Genomic DNA, 17827 nt, shown 5'->3' with positions numbered 1-17827 from the left:
AGGGGCAGTGATGCCTATCCACCTCACACACGGCACCCGCTGGGGCACTGGGATCAGCACTGAGTATGAGGGGAAAGCACCCCCCTACCAAGTCCCCCACCCCACTTCAGGCAGCACAGCACCCACTAGTGCCACACTGGAGTTAACACTGACAGTGAGGTACAGGGCCCTCTACTGAGCCCTTACCCTGCTCCCCGCAGCACCCTTGGCTTTCCCTGGAAAGTCTCCCTGCCGCCCCACTCAGCAGGGAGGGGCCCAGGTGTGGGTGGTTTGGCAAGGGCCCATGTTACCTTGGTGCTGGGGAAGCTGCAGGGCTGGTGGAAAGTGTGGGGTCCAAGGCGCTCAGCTCCGTCTTCGGACTTGGCATCTGGGGGAATCATAGACTTTAAGGTCAGAAGGGACCATTATGATCATCTAGTCTGACCTCCTGCACAACGCAGGCCACGGAATCTCACCCAAAAACTCCTGTAACAAACCCCTAACTTATGTCTGAGCTACTGAAGTCCTTAAATCATGGTTTAAAGACTTCAAGGTGCAGAGAATCCTCCTGCCCCACGCTGCAGAGGCAGGCGAAAACTCCCCAGGGCCTCTGCCAATCTGCCCTGGGGGAAAATTCCTTCCTGACCGCAAATATGGCGATCAGCTAAACCCTGAGCATGTGGGCAAGACTCACCACCAGACACCCAGGAAAGAATTCTCTGTAGTAACTCAGATCCCACCCCATCTAACATCCCATCACAGGCCCTTGGGCATATCTACCGCTAGTAGTCGAAGATCAATTAATTGCCAAAATTAGGCTATCCCATCATATAATCTCCTCCATAAACTTATCAAGATTTGTCTTGAAGCCAGATATGTCATTTGCCCCCTCTGCTTCCCTTGGAAGGCTGTTCCAGAACTTCACTCCTCTGATGGCTAGAAACCTTTGTCTAATTTCAAGTCTAAACTTCCTGATGGCCAGTTTATATTCATCTGTTCTTGTGTCCATATTGGTATTGAGCTTAAATAATAATGCTCCCTCCATGGTATTTATCCTTCTGATATATTTATAGACAGCAGTCATATCTCCTCTCAGCCTTCTTTTAGTTAGGCTAAACAAGCCAAACTCATTGAGTCTCCTTTCATAAGACAGGTTTCAGAGTAGCAGCCGTGTTAATCTGTATTCGCAAAAAGAAAAGGAGTACTTGTGGCACCTTAGAGACTAACAAATTTATTTGAGCATAAGCTTTCGTGAGCTACAGCTCACTTCATCGGATGTATCCTGTAGCTGTAGCTCACGAAAGCTTATGCTCAAATAAATTTGTTAGTCTCTAAAGTGCCACAAGTACTCCTTTTCTTTTTTCATAAGACAGCTCCTCGGATCATCCTAGTAGCCCTTCTCTGTACCTGTTCCAGTTTGAATTCATCCTTCTTAAACATGGGAGACCAGAACTGCACACAATATTCCAGATGAGGTCTCACCAGTGCCTTGTGTAACAGTACTAACACCTCCGTATCTCTACTGGAAATACCTCGCCTGATGCATCAAGACCGCATTAGCTTTTTTGACTGCCATATCACATTGGCGGCTCATAGTCATCCTGTGATCGACCAGTACTCCGAGGCTCGTCTCCTCCTCTGTTACTTCCAAGTCATGCATTCCCAGTTTATAACAGAAATTCTTGTTATTAATCCCTAAATACATGACCTTGCACTTTTCACTATTAAATTTCATCCTATTACTATTACTCCAGTTTACAAGGTCATCCAGATCTTCCTGTATGATATCCCGGTCCTTCTCTGTATTGGCAATACCTCCCAGCTTTGTGTCATCCGCAAACTTTATTAGCACATTCCCGCTTTTTGTGCCAAGGTCAGTAATAAAAAGATTAAATAAGATTGGTCCCAAAACCGATCCCTGAGGAACTCCACTAGTAACCTCCTTCCAGTCTGACAGTTCACCTTTCAGTGTGACCCACTGAAGTCTCCCCTTTAACCAGTTCCTTACCCACCTTTCAATGTTCATATTGACCCCCATCTTTTCCAATTTAGCTAATAATTCTCCATGTGGAACCACATCAAATGCCTTACTGAAATTGAGGTAAATTAGATCTACTGCATTCCCTTTGTCTAAAAAATCTGTTACCTTCTCAAAGAAGGAGATCAGGTTGGTTTGACACTATCTACCTTTTGTAAAGCCATGCTGTCTTTTGTCCCAATTACCACTGACCTCAATGTCCTTAACTACTTTATCCTTCAACATTTTTTTCAAGACCTTGCATACTACAGATGTCAAACTAACAGGCCTGTAGTTACCGGGATCGTTTTTTTACCTTTCTTAAAAATAGGAACTACATTAGCAATTCTCCAGTCATACGGTACAACCCCTGAGTTTACAGATTCATTAAAAATTCTTGCTAATGGGCTTGCAATTTCATGTACCAGTTCCTTTAATATTCTTGGATGAAGATTATCCAGGCCCCCCAATTTAGTCCCATTAAGCTGTTCGAGTTTGGCTTCTACTTCGGATGTGGTAATATCTACCTCCATATCCTCAGTCCCATGTATCATCCTACCATTATCCCTAAGATCCTCATTAAAGACTGAGGCAAAGTATTTGTTTAGATATTGGGCCATGCCTAAATTATCCTTCACCTCCACTCCATCCTCAGTGTTAAACAGTCCCACTTCTTTCTTTCTTTTCTTCTTATTTATATGGCTATAGAACCTTTTACTATTCCTTTTAATTCCCTTTGCAAGGTCCAACTCTACATGGCTTTTGGCCTTTCTCACTTTATCCCTACATATTCTGACCTCAGTAAGGTAGCTTTCCTTGCTAATTCCTCCCATCTTCCACTCCTTGTAGGCTTTCTGCTTTTTCTTAATCACCTCTCTGAGATGCTTGCTCATCCAGCTTGGTCGACAACTCCTGCCTCTGAATTTTTTCCCCATTCTTGGGATGCAGGCTTCTGATAGTTTCTGCAACTTGACATGAAGTAATTCCAGGCCGCCTCCGCCTATAGATCCACAAATTTTTCAATCCAATCCACCTCCCAAAGGAGACAGGGAAACTTCTAGGGCAGATGGTACCAAACTGGGAGGAGAGGTAGATACGCTGGAGGGTAGGGATAGGATACAGAGGGACCTCAACAAATTAAAGGATTGGACCAAAAGAAATCTGATGAGGTTCAACAAGGACAAGTGCAGAGTCTTGCATTTAGGACGGAAGAATCCCATGCACTGCTACAGACTAGGGATTAAGCAGCTAGGCAGCAGTTCTGCAGAAAAGGACCTAGGGGTTAAAGTGGACAAGAAGCTGGATATGAGTCAACAGTGTGCCCTTGTTGCCAAGAAGGCTAACAGCATTTTAGGCTGTATAAGTAGGAGCACTGCCAGCAGATCAAGGGACGTGATCGTTCCCCTCTATTTCGCATTGGGTGAGGCCTCATCTGGAGTACTGGAGGAACCAACTAGGGGCAGAGCTCTTCTTGACCTGTTGCTCACAAACCGGGAAGAATTAGTAGGGGAAGCAAAAGTGGATGGGAACCTGGGAGGCAGTGACCATCAGATGGTCGAGTTCAGGATCCTGACACAAGGAAGAAAGGAAAGCAGCAGAATACGGACCCTGGACTTCAGAAAAGCAGACTTTGACTTCCTCAGGGAACTGATGGGCAAGATCCCCTGGGAGAATAACATGAGGGGGAAAAGAGTCCAGGAGAGCTGGCTGTATTTTAAAGAATCCTTATTGAGGTTGCAAGGACAAAGCATCCCGATGTGTACAAAGAATAGTAAATACGTCAGGCAACCAGCTTGGCCTAACATTGAAATCCTTGCTGATCTTAAATATAAAAAAGAAGCTTACAAGAAGTGGAAGATTGGACAAATGACCAGGGAAGAGTATAAAAATATTGCTTGGGGATCCAGGAGTGAAATCAGTAAGGCCAAATCACACCTGGAGTTGCAGCTAGCAAGAGATGTTAAGAGTAACAAGAAGGGTTTCTTCAGGTATGTTAGCAACAAGAAGAAAGTCAAGGAAAGTGTGGGCCCCTTACTGAATGAGGGAGGCAACCTAGTGACAGAGGATGTGGAAAAAGCTAATGTACTCAATGCTTTTTTTGCCTCTGTCTTCACAAACAAGGTCAGCTCCCAGACTGCTGCACTGGGCAGCACAGCATGGGGAGGAGGTGACCAGACCACTGTGGAGAAAGAAGTGGTTCGGGACTATTTAGAAAAGCTGGACGTGCACAAGTCCATGGGGCCAGATGCGTTGCATCCGAGAGTGCTAAAGAAGTTGGCGGATGTGATTGCAGAGCCATTGGCCATTATCTTTGAAAACTCATGGCGATCGGGGGAAGTCCCGGACGACTGGAAAAAGGCTAATGTAGTGCCAATCTTTAAAAAAGGAAGAAGGAGGATCCTGGGAACTACAGGCCAGTCAGCCTCACCTCAGTCCCTGGAAAAATCATGGAGCAGGTCCTCAAGGAATCAATTCTGAAGCACTTAGAGGAGAGGAAAGTGATCAGGAACAGTCAGCATGGATTCACCAAGGGCAAGTCATGCTTGACTAATGTAATTGCCTTCTATGACGAGATAACTGGCTCTGTGGATGAAGGGAAAACAGTAGACGTGTTGTTCCTTGACTTTAGCAAAGCATTTGACATGGTCTCCCACAGTATTCTTGCCAGCAAGTTAAAGTATGGGCTGGATGAATGGACTATAAGGTGGATAGAAAGCTGGCTAGATTATCGGGCTCAACGGGTAGTGATCAATGGCTCCATGTCTAGTTGGCAGCTGGTATCAAGTGGAGTGCCCCAAGGATCGGTCCTGGGGCCGGTTTTGTTCAATATATTCATAAATGATCTGGAGGATGGTGTGGATTGCACCCTCAGCAAGTTTGCAGATGACACTAAACTGGGAGGAGAGGTAGATAGGCTGGAGGGTAGGGATAGGATACAGAGGGACCTAGATAAATTGGAGGATTGGGCCAAAAGAAATCTGATGAGGTTCAACAAGGACAAGTGCAGAGTCCTGCACTTAGGACGGAAGAATCCCATGCACCCCTACAGACTAGGGACCGAATGGGTCGGCAGCAGTTCTGCAGAAAAGGACCTAGGGGTTACAGTGTACGAGAAGCTGGATATGAGTCAACAGTGTGCGCTTGTTGCCAAGAAGGCCAATGGCATTTTGGGATGTATAAGTAGGGGCATTGCCAGCAGATCGAGGGACGTGATCGTTCCCCTCTATTTGACACTGGTGAGGCCTCATCTGGAGTACTGTGTCCAGTTTTGGGCCCCACACTACAAGAAGGATGTGGAAAAATTGGAAAGAGTCCAGCAGAGGGCAACAAAAATTATTAGGGGACTGGAACACATGAGTTATGAGGAGAGGCTGAGGGAACTGGGGATGTTTAGTCTGCGGAAGAGAAGAATGAGGGGGGATTTGATAGCTGCTTTCAACTACCTGAAATGTGGATCCAAAAAGGATGGCTCTAGACTGTTCTCAGTGGTAGCTGATCACAGAACAAGGAGTAATGGTCTCAAGTTGCAGTGGGGGAGGTTTAGGTTGGATATTAGGAAAAACATTTTCATTAGGACGGTGGTGAAGCACTGGAATGGGTTACCTAGGGAGGTGGTGGAATCTCCTTCCTTAGCCGTGGTCTACACTTGGAGTTGAGGTCGAATTTAGCAGCATTAAATCGATTTAACCCTGCGCCCATCCACACGGTGAAGCCCTTTTTTCAACTTAAAGGACTCTTAAAATCTGTTTCTTTACTCCACCCCTGACAAGGGGATTAGCACTGAAATCGGCCTTGCCGGGTCGAATTTGGGGTACTGTGGATGCAATTAGATGGTATTGGCCTCCAGGAGCTATCCCAGAGTGCTCCATTGTGACCGCTCTGGACAGCACTCTCAACTCAGATGCACTGGCCAGGTAGACAGGAAAAGGCCCGCGAACTTTTGAATTTCATTTTCTGTTTGGTCAGCGTGGCAAGCTGCAGGTGAGTGCAGAGCTCATTAGCAGAGGTGACCATGCAGAGCTCATCGCAGAGGTGACCATGATGGAGTCCCAGAATCACAAAAGAGCTCCAGCATGGACCGAACGGGAGGTATGGGATCTGATTGCTGTATGGGGAGAGGAATCCGTGCTATCAAAACTCCGTTCCAGTTTTCGAAATGCCAAAACATTTGCCACAATCTCCCAGGGCATGAAGCACAGAGGCCATAACAGGGACCCGAAGCAGTGCCGCATGAAGCTTAAGGAGCTGAGGCAAGCCCACCAGAAAACCAGAGAGGAAAACGGCCGCTCTGGGTCAGAGCCCCAAACATGCCGCTTCTATGATGAGCTGCATGCCATTTTAGGGGGTTCAGCCACCACTACCCCAACCGTGTTGACTCCTTCAATGGAGATGGAGGCAACATGGAAGCAGGTTTTGGGGATGAGGAAGATGATGATGATGAGGTTGTAGATAGCTCACAGCAAGCAAGCGGAGAAACCGGTTTTCCCAACAACCAGGAACTGTTTCTCACCCTGGACCTGGAGCCAGTACTCCCCGAACCCATCCAAGGCTGCCTCCTGGACCCGCCAGGCAGAGAAGGGACCTCTGGTGAGTGTACCTTTTTAAATAGTATACATGGTTTAAAAGCAAGTGTGTTTAATGATTAATTTGCCCTGGCATTCGCGGCCAGTACAACTACTGGAAAAGTCTGTTCACATGTCTGGGGATGGAGTGGAAATCCTTCAGGGACATCTCCATAAAGCTCTCCTGGATGTACTCCCAAAGCCTTTGCAAAAGGTTTCTGGCAAAGGCAGCCTTATTCCGTCCACCATGGTAGGACACTTTACCACACCAGGCCAGTAGCACGCAGTCGAGAATCACTGCAGAACAAAGCATTGCAGCGTATGTTCGCTGGCTTTCAAACAACATCCGTTCTTTATCTCTCTGTTATCCTCAGGAGAGTGATATCATTCGTGGTCACCTGGTTGAAATAGGGTGCTTTTCTTAAGGGGATATTCAGAGGTGCCCGTTCCTGCTGGGCTGTTTCCCTGTAGCTGAACAGAACTGTTCCCCGCTGTTAGTCATGGGGATAGGGGAGGGGGGAGGGGTTAGCCAAGTGGTCGGGGGAGGCAAAATGCGACCTTGTAACGAAAGCACATGTGCTATGTATGTAATATTAACAGCAAGGTTTACCATGAAAGAGTGTACCCATTGTTCTATAAAATGTGTCTTTTTAAATACTACTGTCCCTTTTTTTTTCTCCACCAGCTGCATGTGTTTCAAGGATCACAGGATCTTCTCCTTCCCAGAGGCTAGCAAAGATTAGAAGGTGAAAAAAACGCACTTGCGATGAAATGTTCTCTGAGCTCATGCTGTCCTCCCACACTGACAGAGCACAGACGAATGCGTGGAGGCAGATAATGTCAGAGTGCAGGAAAGCACAAAATGACCGGGAGGAGAGGTGACGGGCTGAAGAGGGTAAGTGGTGGGCTGAACAGAGGGCTGAAGCTGATAGGTGACGGCAGCGTGATGAGAGGAGGCAGGATTCAATGCTGAGGCTGCTGGAGGATCAAACAAATATGCTCCAGTGTATGGTTGAGCTGCAGGAAAGGCAGCAGGAGCTCAGACCGCCACTACAGCCCCTGTGTAACCAACCACCCTCCTCCCCAAGTTCCACAGTCTCCTCACCCAGATGCCCAAGAACACGGTGGGGGGGGCCTTCGGCCACCCAGCCACTCCACCCCAGAGGATTTCCCAAGCAACAGAAGGCTGGCATTCAATAAGTTTTAAACTTTTAAAGTGCTGTGTGGCCTTGTCCTTCCCCCCTCCACCACCCCTCCCGGGCTACCATGGCAGTTATCCCCTTATTTGTGTGATGAATTAATAAAGAATGCATGAATGTGAAGCAACAATGACTTTATTGCCTCTGCAAGCTGTGATCGAAGGGAGGAGGGGAGGGTGGTTAGCTTACAGGGAAGTAGAGTGAACCAAGGGGCCGGGGGCGGGGGGGGGGGGGTTGTTCATCAAGGAGAAACAAACAGAACTTTCACACTGTAGCCTAGCCAGTCATGAAACTGGTTTTCAAAGCTTCTCTGATGCGCACCGCACCCTCCTATGCTCTTCTAACCGCCCTGGTGTCTGGCTGCACGTAACCAGCGGCCAGCGATTTGCCTCAACCTCCCACACCACCATAAACGTCTCCCGCTTACTCTCACAGATATTGTGCAGCGCACAGCAAGCAGTAATAACAGTGAGAATATTGGTTTCGCTGAGGTCTAAGCGAGTCAGTAAACTGCGCCAGCGCACTTTTAAACGTCCAAATGCACATTCTACCACCATTCTGCACTTGCTCAGCCTGAAGTTGAACAGCTCCTGACGTCTGTCCAGGCTGCCTGTGTATGGCTTCATGAGCCATGGCATTAAGGGGTAGGCTGGGTCCCCAAGGATAACTACAGGCATTTCAACATCCCCAACAGTTATTTTCTAGTCTGGGAAGAAAGTCCCTTCCTGCAGCTTTTGAAACAGACCAGAGTACCTGAAGATACGAGCGTCATGTATCTTTCCCGGCCATCCCACATTGATGTTGGTGAAACATTCCTTGTGATCCACCAGTGCTTGCAGCACTATTGAAAAGTACTCCTTGCGGTTTATGTACTCGCCAGCTTGGTGCTCCAGTGCCAAGATAGGGATATGAGTTCCGTCTTTGGCCCCACCACAGTTAGGGAATCCCATTACAGCAAAGCCATCTAGTACGACCTGCACATTTCCCAGGGTCACTACCCTTGATATCAGCAGATCTTTGATTGCATGGGCTACTTGCATCACAACAGCCTCCACAGTAGATTTGCCCACTCCAAATTGATTCCCGACTGACCGGTAGCTATCTGGCATTGCAAGCTTCCTCAGGGCTATTGCCACTCGCTTCTCAGCTGTGAGGGCTGCTCTCATCTTGGTATTCTTGAGCCTCAGGGCAGGGGAAAGCAAGTCACAAAGTTCCATGAAAGTGCCCTTATGCATGCGAAAGTTTCGCAGCCACTGGAAATCGTCCCAGACCTGCAACACTATGCGGTCCCACCAGTCTGTGCTTGTTTCCCGGGCCCAGGATCGGCATTCCACCGCATGAACCTGCCCCATTAGCACCATGATGCCCACATTGCCAGGGCCTGTGCTTTGAGAGAAGTCTGCGTCCATCTCCTCATCACTCTCGTCACTGTGCTGACATCGCCTACTTGTCCGGTTTTGCTTTGCCAGGTTCTGATGCTGCATATACTGCTGGATAATGCGCGTGGTGTTTAATGTGCTCCTAATTGCCAAAGTGATCTGAGCAGGCTCCATGGTATGGCGTCTGCACAGAAAAAAGGCACGGAACGATTGTCTGCCATTGCTCTGACGGAGGGAGGGGTGACTGATGACATGGCTTACAGGGTTGGCTTACAGCGAATTAAAATCAACAAAGGGGGTGGCTTCACATCAAGGAGAAACAAAAACAACTGTCACACAGAATGGCCCCCTCAAGGATTGAACTCAAAACCCTGGGGTTAGCAGGCCGATGCTCAACCCAATGCTCAACCCACTGAGCTATCCTTCCCCCTGGTATTTCAGGCAGGACTGAATCCCCATTCAACTTTTCAAGGTGCCCCTGACAGACCTCACCAAAACGATTGTTGGCCGTTGATTTCACGGAGGGAGGGAGGGAGGGAGGGGGGAACAAATGAATACAAAACAAAGCTGGTGTATTTCTTGTTTTGATCCACTCCATCTATCTTTTACTTTTGGCTGGCAGCAGACGGTGCAGTAGGACTGCTAGCCATCCCCATCTCCTGGCTGCTCAGCAGAAGATGGTGCAATAGGACTTCTAGCCATCCTCATCTCCTGCCTGCTCGGCAGAAGACAGTGCAATAGGACTGCTGGCAGGACTAAAGAGAATGACCTGGTCGAGTCACTCCTATTTTAGTCCCTGCGCCCATATCTGCCCAGGTGCTCCTGACTGACCTTACCGAGGTGGCCAGGAGCACCTCGGACATGATGACGATGGTCATCAGGCCTATTGCACCGTCTGCTGCCACAAGGCAATGGGCTGCTGCTGTGTAGCAATGCAGTACCGTGTCTGCCAGCACCCAGGAGATGTATGGTGACAGTGAGTTGAGCAGGCTCCATGCTTGCCGTGATATGGAGTCTGCACAGGAAAAAAGGCACAAAACGATTGTCTGCCATTGCTTTCACGGAGGGAGGGCCTGATGACATGTACCCAGAACCACCAGCGACAATGTTTTTGCCCCATTAGGCATTGGGATCTCAACCCAGAATTCCAATGGGTGGTGGAGACTGCGGGAACTGTGGGATAGCTACCCACAGTGCAACGCTCCGGAAGTCGACACTAGCCTCGGTACTATGGAAGCACTCTGCCAAGTTAATGCATTTAATGCACTTAGAGCATTTTGTGTCGGCACACAATCAACTATATAAAAACGATTTCTAAAAAACCGACTTCTATAAATTCGACCTAATTTCGTAGTGTAGACATACCCTTAGAGGTTCTTAAGGTCAGGCTTGACAAAGACCTGGTGGGGATGATTTAGTTGGGGATTGGTCCTACCTTGAGCAGGGGACTGGACTAGATGACCTCCTGAGGTCCCTTCCAACCCTGACATTCTATGATTCGGGTCGCTCGTGTGGGCAAGATCCTGATGCTGCTCCCCAGAGCCCAGTAGGGCACCGTGGGTGAGCCATCCCACCCCAGCACTTCTGGGCACATGTGCTATTGAGGGAACCTGTCAGACACTGCCCAAGTGGGTTCAGCTCCCAGTCCCCTTCTAGGAGCAGAGGTCTGTTCATGTGGAGGAGAGAAGGCTCTAGGCCCCACACTCCCAGGATCCACCCCCAGATCAGTGATGCCGTGAACCCTCCCCAGCGCCACCCTCGCCATGGGGAGGAGCCTAAAACTGCAGGCTCCCCACTTCGTCCCCAGAATGGCACATTCCAGATCAGCCCCAGGCAGTGCCAGTCTGGGGCCAAACCAGCCTCTGACCCACAGACCTGGCTTTCTTGGATGTGATCACCCATTAGTGCCACTGAGCTGGCATCCCCAAATTTGGACAGTCCGGGCCCCACACCAGCAGGCAATGCAGGGTGAGCCACCCCCTAGTCACCCCATTCCCCGGAGCCAACCCCCTCCACACACAAACAGGTGTCCCAGCCAGCCCCCCCCAGCCAACCCCCCAGATCCCCCAGCCAGCTCCCACCTTGTCATCACCCCAGATCCCCCGTCCAGCCCCCAACCTTGCCATCACTCCAGATCCCACAGCCAGCCCCACACCTTGCCATCACTCCAGATCCCACAGCCAGCCCCCCACTTTGCCATTCCCCCCAATCCCCCAGCCAGCCTCCACCTTGCCAGCCCTTCAGGTCCCCCCAGCCAGCCCGCCAACCTTCCTGTCCCCTCAGAGTCTCCAGCTAGCCCCCACCTTGCCATCACCCCAGGTCCCCCCAGCCAGCCCCCCAGATCCTCCAGCCAGGTCCCCCCCAGCCATCCCTACAGGTCCCCCCCAGCCAGCCCCTGACCTTGTCATCCCCCCAGTCAGCCCCCCCATCATGCCATCCCCTCAACACGCCCTCTCTTCAGCCACTATGAACCCACCAAGTTCCCACTCCCTAGATACTTATGAGCCAACCACCACCCTGCCCCTTCCCTCTTCGTACCCACCCCAGCCTGATGCTCTTCCCCAGCCCCATCACCCCTGTCCCGTCACCCCCGAGAGCCAAGCACCCACAGCGAGAGCCCATGTGATGAGGGGCCTGACAGCAGCACCCCCCATCTTACCCGTGCTGGAGGAGGCAATGACAGAGCGAGGGTGGATGGGATTCTCCATCAGCAGAACACCTGCAGGGAGCTCCAGGGGGGTGCAGACCTAGAGGGGAGAGATGAGGAGGGAGTCAGCAAGGGAGGACAGAAATCTGCCTCAGCCACAAGCACTGGGGGGAGAGTAAGGCACCACTAAACCCAGAAGCGTTAGCGGAGTGATTCCTATGTGGATTTAAATTGTATGACTCATCATCAGGAGGTGCTGTGACATCAGGGAGGGGGAGGAGCTTATAGATGCCCAGCCCAGCCCTCCACAGCAGGGGGTGCTGTGACACCAGAGAGGGGGAGGAGCCTGCACTGCCCAGCCCCACCCTCTCCAGCAGGAGGTGCTCTTACCTGGGAAGAGTCCCTAGCTGGAGTGAGGGGCTGTGGCGATGGGCCTGGGGGGAAAAGAAAGTGGGTAGAGGAGGAGTGAGGCTCACCCACAGAGACCACAGCTCCTAGGTAGCCACCCAAGGCAGTGTCTCTCCAGCCCTGGGTCTTGCGATGGCCATCTGAGGGGGGCGGGGGGAGAGGCTCCCCTGTACTGTGGACACCCCCACCCACTCCTCCCACCAGCAACTCCATTGTTTCTCCCCCACCCAACAGCCCTCCCCTGTACCCCCACACCAGCAATACCCCTTATGTTCAGCCCCCTGCCAACTCCCCCCCCTCAGTGCCTGGTCCCCCACCCCGACAGCAACCCTCTGTGCCCAGCCCCCCAGAGCAATTTCCCCCCACACTGACCTGTGACAGCAACACCCGCAGGCATGCCAAGTTCCCCTGCCCCATGCACCCATCCCCACCTGCCTGCCCCTAAAAGCAATGCCCCTGTGCCCACTCTCCCCACATCCACTCCCCTTCATCCCACCACAACAGCCCCTCCCCAAGTGCCAGGCAGGCAGGCTGCGCTGCCCACACAAGCACATACCTGCTACGAGCAGGCGGGTAAGGAAGGCACTGGGGACTGCTGGGGGGTGGGTGGCAGTAGGCGCTGGGGCAATGGGCTGCAGTTGCCGGGACCTTGCCCCATTGGGCAGGGGTCCAGATGCAGGCATGGCAAAGGTGCCCCCGGGTGAAGGAGGGTGTCGGGTGGGTGAAGGGGGCTTTTCAGCAGCTGTGTGGGTGATGACGGAGAAGACAAGGGTGGGCTGGGGGTGCTGCGTGGGAGGGCTGGGCGGGGGCAGGCTGACCCGCAGCGGGGAGGTGGGGAAGAGCGGCAGGAAGGTCTGGTGCCCGTTCAGGGGTGTGAGGGGCTCCAGATCCAGGGGGAAGGAAAGGGAGGTGAGAGAGCTCCTGTGGAGAGGCAGCTCCTTAGTGCTGGTGGTCACGTCCGGGTCACAAGTGCTGGACAGAGAGACCAGTGGGGCAGCAGCTGGCAGCAGCGTGGAAGCCTGGGGGAAAGAGGGAGAGAAAATCAGCCTTGCCTTCCTCAGCAGGGGGCCTGCAACACTAGGCCAGGAGGAGGGGCCTGTACCGCCCAGCCCTGAACTTCTAGCAGGGGGCCTGTGACAGCAGGCAAGGTGGAGGGCCCGCTCTTCCCAGCCCTGCCCTCCCAGCAGGGGGGGCTGTGACACCAGGGAGGGGTCTGCACCACCCAGCCCTGCCCTCCCCAGAGGAGGGGTGCTGTGACACCAGGGAGGAGGTCATAGACCTTGCAGTGAAGGCAAAGCATAGGCTGCAATGTGGTGCCAGCTGATCTCTACAGACAGAGGGCGGGGGCATTGCTGAGCAGTCAGAGGGCAGCTGATACTTCTATTCACCTGGGTCACAGGCTGGGGGCGACAGGCAGCAAAGAAATCTGTGAAGGGAAAGAGAAAAAGCATGAACTGTTTGTGACAAAGAAGAAAGGCTGAAAGGGGGTGGAGAGATGAGGGCAGGGGGAAGAGAGAGAGAGAAAATGCAAAGGACCTGGATAAATCAGAGCAGAATAACCATAATAGGAATGATTATAATTACATCACAACACTTGGTACAAATGGCAGCTACAGAGCTCAGACTTGGGGGACCCCGGAGCTGGGATTGCGGGAGCTGTGGGTCAGGACTGAGGGGCACCGGCAGAGCTGGGGGTAGGCGGAAGCTCAGGACTAGGCTAGCAGGGGGCTGCGGGTTGGGATTGAGGGGCGTCGGCAGAGCTGTGTGGCTGCAGGGTACACAGGATTCCCTGCTGCGCAGTGGCTAGGGCCGTAGCAGTGGTGACTAGGGTGACAGCTGTGGGTTGGTGTGGTGTGTGCATGGTAGTTCTGAGCGTATGGGCAAACCCCTTGATGAAATGGTGACTCACTGGCCCAATTACCTCATCTTGAATATGGGGAGGTGGCCTGGAGACACTACATATCCCAGAATGCACAGCTTCAATTTGACCTGAGATACTTCACTGGGTCCATGCAGGGACCCAAAGTCTCGGCTGGCTGCCCCTTGGCATCAGGGACGTTCGCAGTTGGGGCGTGGCCATCCAGCTAGCCTGGGCAGCATCTGGGCCCAGCCCCAGGACCAGAAACAGGAAAAACAGACTTGGAGGGCCCGCTCTGAACCTTTCTTGGCAGCAGCTACATGAGCAACAGACAGGAGGAGTTTCAGGGAGTCAGAGGCGCTAGAGGTGACAGAGGAGGCACAGCTGAGCCCCTGGAGGCTGGGGCTGGCGGCCCCCAAGGGAGAGCTGGCCGGACTGTCTGTTGGGTCCAAGCGAGGTGCAGGGAGAGAGACAGAAAAAGATTGAGATAAGGCTCCTTGGCGTACAGCCCCGGTGTCCTGCCAAGGCCCTGCAGCAGAAAGTTCCACTGGTGTGTCCCATGCTGCGGGGGCAGCTCTCTGTCCACAGTCACTTCACAATCTCCCTGCCATTTCCCTTTGATGAGCCCGTCAGACAATGCCAGGCCTGCAGAGCCAAACCCCATTCCCCACCCCCGAAGCCTGCCAGCACTCAGCTGCATAACCTGCCCGTGGGGATTTCCAATTCCTCCCAGCAACAGATTAACAGTGTGCTCCAGCATGGTGGGGAGGGGACGCCCCCGGCCTGACCCAGGGCGGCAGGGGAGGGGACGCCCCTGGCCTGACCAAAGGCGGCCGGAAGGGGATGCCCCGGGGGGGCGGCCGGGAAGGGACGCCCCTGGTCTGACCCAGGGCGCCTGGGAGGGGACACCGGGCTGATTCCCTCTATCACCAGGCAGCATGGTGTTTGGAACCCCCCGCCGTCGCCGTGCGCCAGGATAGCCAACCTCACCCCAGACGGGATCCGTGCACAGTGGCCAGTGCAAGTTACCATGAATGGGGTCCAGGGTGTCCATGAAATCCTCTCCAAAGTTAGGATGCAGCTGGGTTAGGGTGGGCTGAATCATGTCCGCGTTGCCTTGGTGAGCTAGGGAACACAGTATGGTGATGCGGGTCAGACACAGCACCAGCCGCTCCCATCCCGCCCAAAGCAGAACCCTGCCCAACCCACCTCGCTCCCCTCAGGCACCAGACTGCCAGGCAGCGAATGAGGACTCTAGGGGGGCCCATTCACACCCCTAGATAGAGAGAGGCAGATATCCGGAGACAGGAATGCCTGGGGGATACGGGGGTGAGGGGGGTCAGAGCTCAGGATCATCCCCTTTTAGCACTTGGGGGGCAGGGGATGCAAATGAGAGAAGGAAGCGCCTATGAAGCATGGGGGCAGGGCAGAGATCCAGAGAGGGGAATCCCTCTGGGAAGGGGAAGAGATCCAGAGACAAGAATTTCTATGGAGAGATGGGGAAAGGGGGCTGAGACCTGGAGAGGGGAATGCCTATGGGGCATGGAGAGGGGAATCCCCTGTGTTAGGAACGCTGATCAGTGCTCACCAAGGCTGCGGGGGTTGGGCCCCACATACGGGTTGCGGCTGTAGAAGATGGTGTCGGCCAGGTCAGAGATGAGGCTGTCCAGGGTATCCAGGTCGAGCTCCATGGGGCAGTTGCCCTTGGCCTCACTGCTAAGCCCCTCACCCGGGACAGCATGAGCCACTCCCTGCCCACGGTGGGGGGGGAGGAGAGAGACACAGACTGATAACTGGTGACCCAGATCCTGTGACAGATGGGACAATAATCGGCAGCACCCTGAACATACCTTGCTGAGTTAAGGTGAAGTGTCTTGGAAGGTTGCTGTATTATTAAAGCTGTGTCCGGATTACTGTGGGAGGATGTAACTCCTTTAAGGGGAACACAAGACTAATGCAAACCCTGGGAAGTAGCACGTGCTCAAAGGACTCTCTAAAATGATGGGGTAGACTAGACTGATCTTTTAGTTAAGTGGATTGCCTAGGAAATACTTGGGGGGGGGGGGATGCAAGTTAGCGGAGTTACCATTTTGAAGTGGCGCCTTGGGGAGAAACCCATTGCCTGGCTGATACCCATTCATGGTCTCTTCAAAGGGGATAAAGGAGGGACTCCCTAACTCCTGGGGGAGCTAGTTCTGATTGACAGCTGCTATGAACTGGTGACCACAGAAATATCCCTGGGTGAGGTCTAGAGGACTGATCATCGGCCAGAGCCCTTGCTGGAGTTGGGGTGATCTCTGGTAAGCTTATTACCAGTGTGTAACTTGTGTTATTGTTTTCATGTTTTCTCTGTAATGCTTTTACCTTAAGAATAAAAGTGCCTGCTCAGAAAAGCCATGTGATCACTTGTAACTGCTAGCGATGTCATTGTTATTCGTCTCTAATGAGATTGCCCAGCACAGATGCTGGCCTGTTTAGACAGTCTGCTTTGCTGGGGGATATCACAGCACAGTCAGGGGACTGCACAGCCTGGAAATGCCCTAGGCAGGGCAAGGGAGATGTGTGTCTCCACCCAAGATAGGTGGCATCTGAGAAGCGTGCAGCTGAGAGTGGGTGCCCTTGCAGGACCACAGAGGGGAAACACAGGTGCAGATGCATCTTACGCTGGGGCTTTGGAGTGCCATTTAAAGTGGATGGGGGCAGCAGCACAGATTTGGTCCTCCTGCCACTCCTCTTCCCTTCTCATGTGCTTCCCCCGCCCCCCCCACACCAGCCTGACCTCCCTAGCCTATGAACCCGTCCATCCACCTCCTTCAAATCTGAGTTTGATGCACCAGGTTGCAGTGCCACTCGTGGCTAGGCCATGGCCCAGGTGGTCCCCCACCTAGCTCCGCAGCCGATGCCATGTACCAAGGCAAGGTCAGGAGCTCGGGCTGTGGGGGAGAGCTCCCAGCTACCTCAGTCCCAGCTTCTCCCAGCAGGGGGTGCTGTAGGGAGCGGGGCAGGAGTGCTGGGAAGGGGGGGAACCCCGGGCTACTCCAGTGCCAGCCTCTCCCAGCAGGAGGTGCTGCAAGGTGTAGGGACAGAGCAAGGAATCTGTACCTGGGTGGATAAAGACTCAAGTTTATCTTTCTTCTTCTGGATCTAAACATTAAACAAACAGGAGCTTTAAAACCAACACATGGTCCTTGCCCACCAGTCCAGGGCATCGTGTCCTCTGGCATGGGGCTGTTTGCCCATTCACTCCCCATCCCCAGCAGGCTGGGATTTCACTGAGCCAGCCTTTGCTTTCTCAATCATGGAGGTAAATTTGGGTGATCTGAGAGGGAAGTGGGGAATCGTGCAGGAGCCGGGGGGTCCCACCAACTTAGTATTATAGCAGTTGGGGAGATCTACAGAGGGCTGTGGGCAGGCAGGGGTGGCTGCTGGCAAAGATGACAGCCAGCTGTCCAGTAATGGAGGGATGGGGAAAGGGACTGATGGATGGATGGAGTACGGATTCCAGGGAAGCCCAGAGTTTGGCATTGAGTCACCCCTAGACTGCAGGGCAGTAATGGCAGTTTCTCTCTACCTGGAGACTGCTCAGTGCCCTCTTCCCCTTACTTGGCATAGAGATCTCAAAGCATTTTACACCCGAGAGGGAGGGGGGCTCAGTTTTACTCCTGATGGGCACGCCACAGAACCCAGCCCCCACTGCTGCCAACTTTTCCCTCGATGGCAGTGGCAGCAGACAGGCTGAAGACTGAGCAGCTCTGGGGGCCACAGCATCTACTGCTGC

General features: G+C 52.7%; 1 protein-coding gene across 4 annotated transcripts in view; it reads right to left on the bottom strand.

The window, feature by feature from the left end:
* The window catches only part of LOC144267120 (MLX-interacting protein-like), a 40388-nt gene that overhangs the window by 3149 nt on the left and 19412 nt on the right, over positions 1-17827 (bottom strand). For 2 of the 4 annotated variants that reach the window (XM_077820821.1, XM_077820824.1), the window contains exons 5-12: positions 17152-17193; positions 15638-15857; positions 15079-15174; positions 13580-13617; positions 12748-13210; positions 12174-12217; positions 11796-11883; positions 291-367 (exon numbers count right to left, since the gene is read on the bottom strand). In XM_077820821.1, the coding sequence (XP_077676947.1) occupies positions 291-367; positions 11796-11883; positions 12174-12217; positions 12748-13210; positions 13580-13617; positions 15079-15174; positions 15638-15857; positions 17152-17193 (1068 nt within the window). The remainder of the gene's footprint in view (positions 1-290; positions 368-11795; positions 11884-12173; positions 12218-12747; positions 13211-13579; positions 13618-15078; positions 15175-15637; positions 15858-17151; positions 17194-17827) is intronic. The other 2 variants (XM_077820823.1, XM_077820822.1) reach the window with 2 other exon arrangements.

Source organism: Eretmochelys imbricata, chromosome 6, assembly GCF_965152235.1.
Source record: "Eretmochelys imbricata isolate rEreImb1 chromosome 6, rEreImb1.hap1, whole genome shotgun sequence".
Classification (NCBI taxonomy): domain Eukaryota; kingdom Metazoa; phylum Chordata; order Testudines; family Cheloniidae; genus Eretmochelys; species Eretmochelys imbricata.
This window is presented reverse-complemented; position numbering and strand designations above follow the sequence as displayed.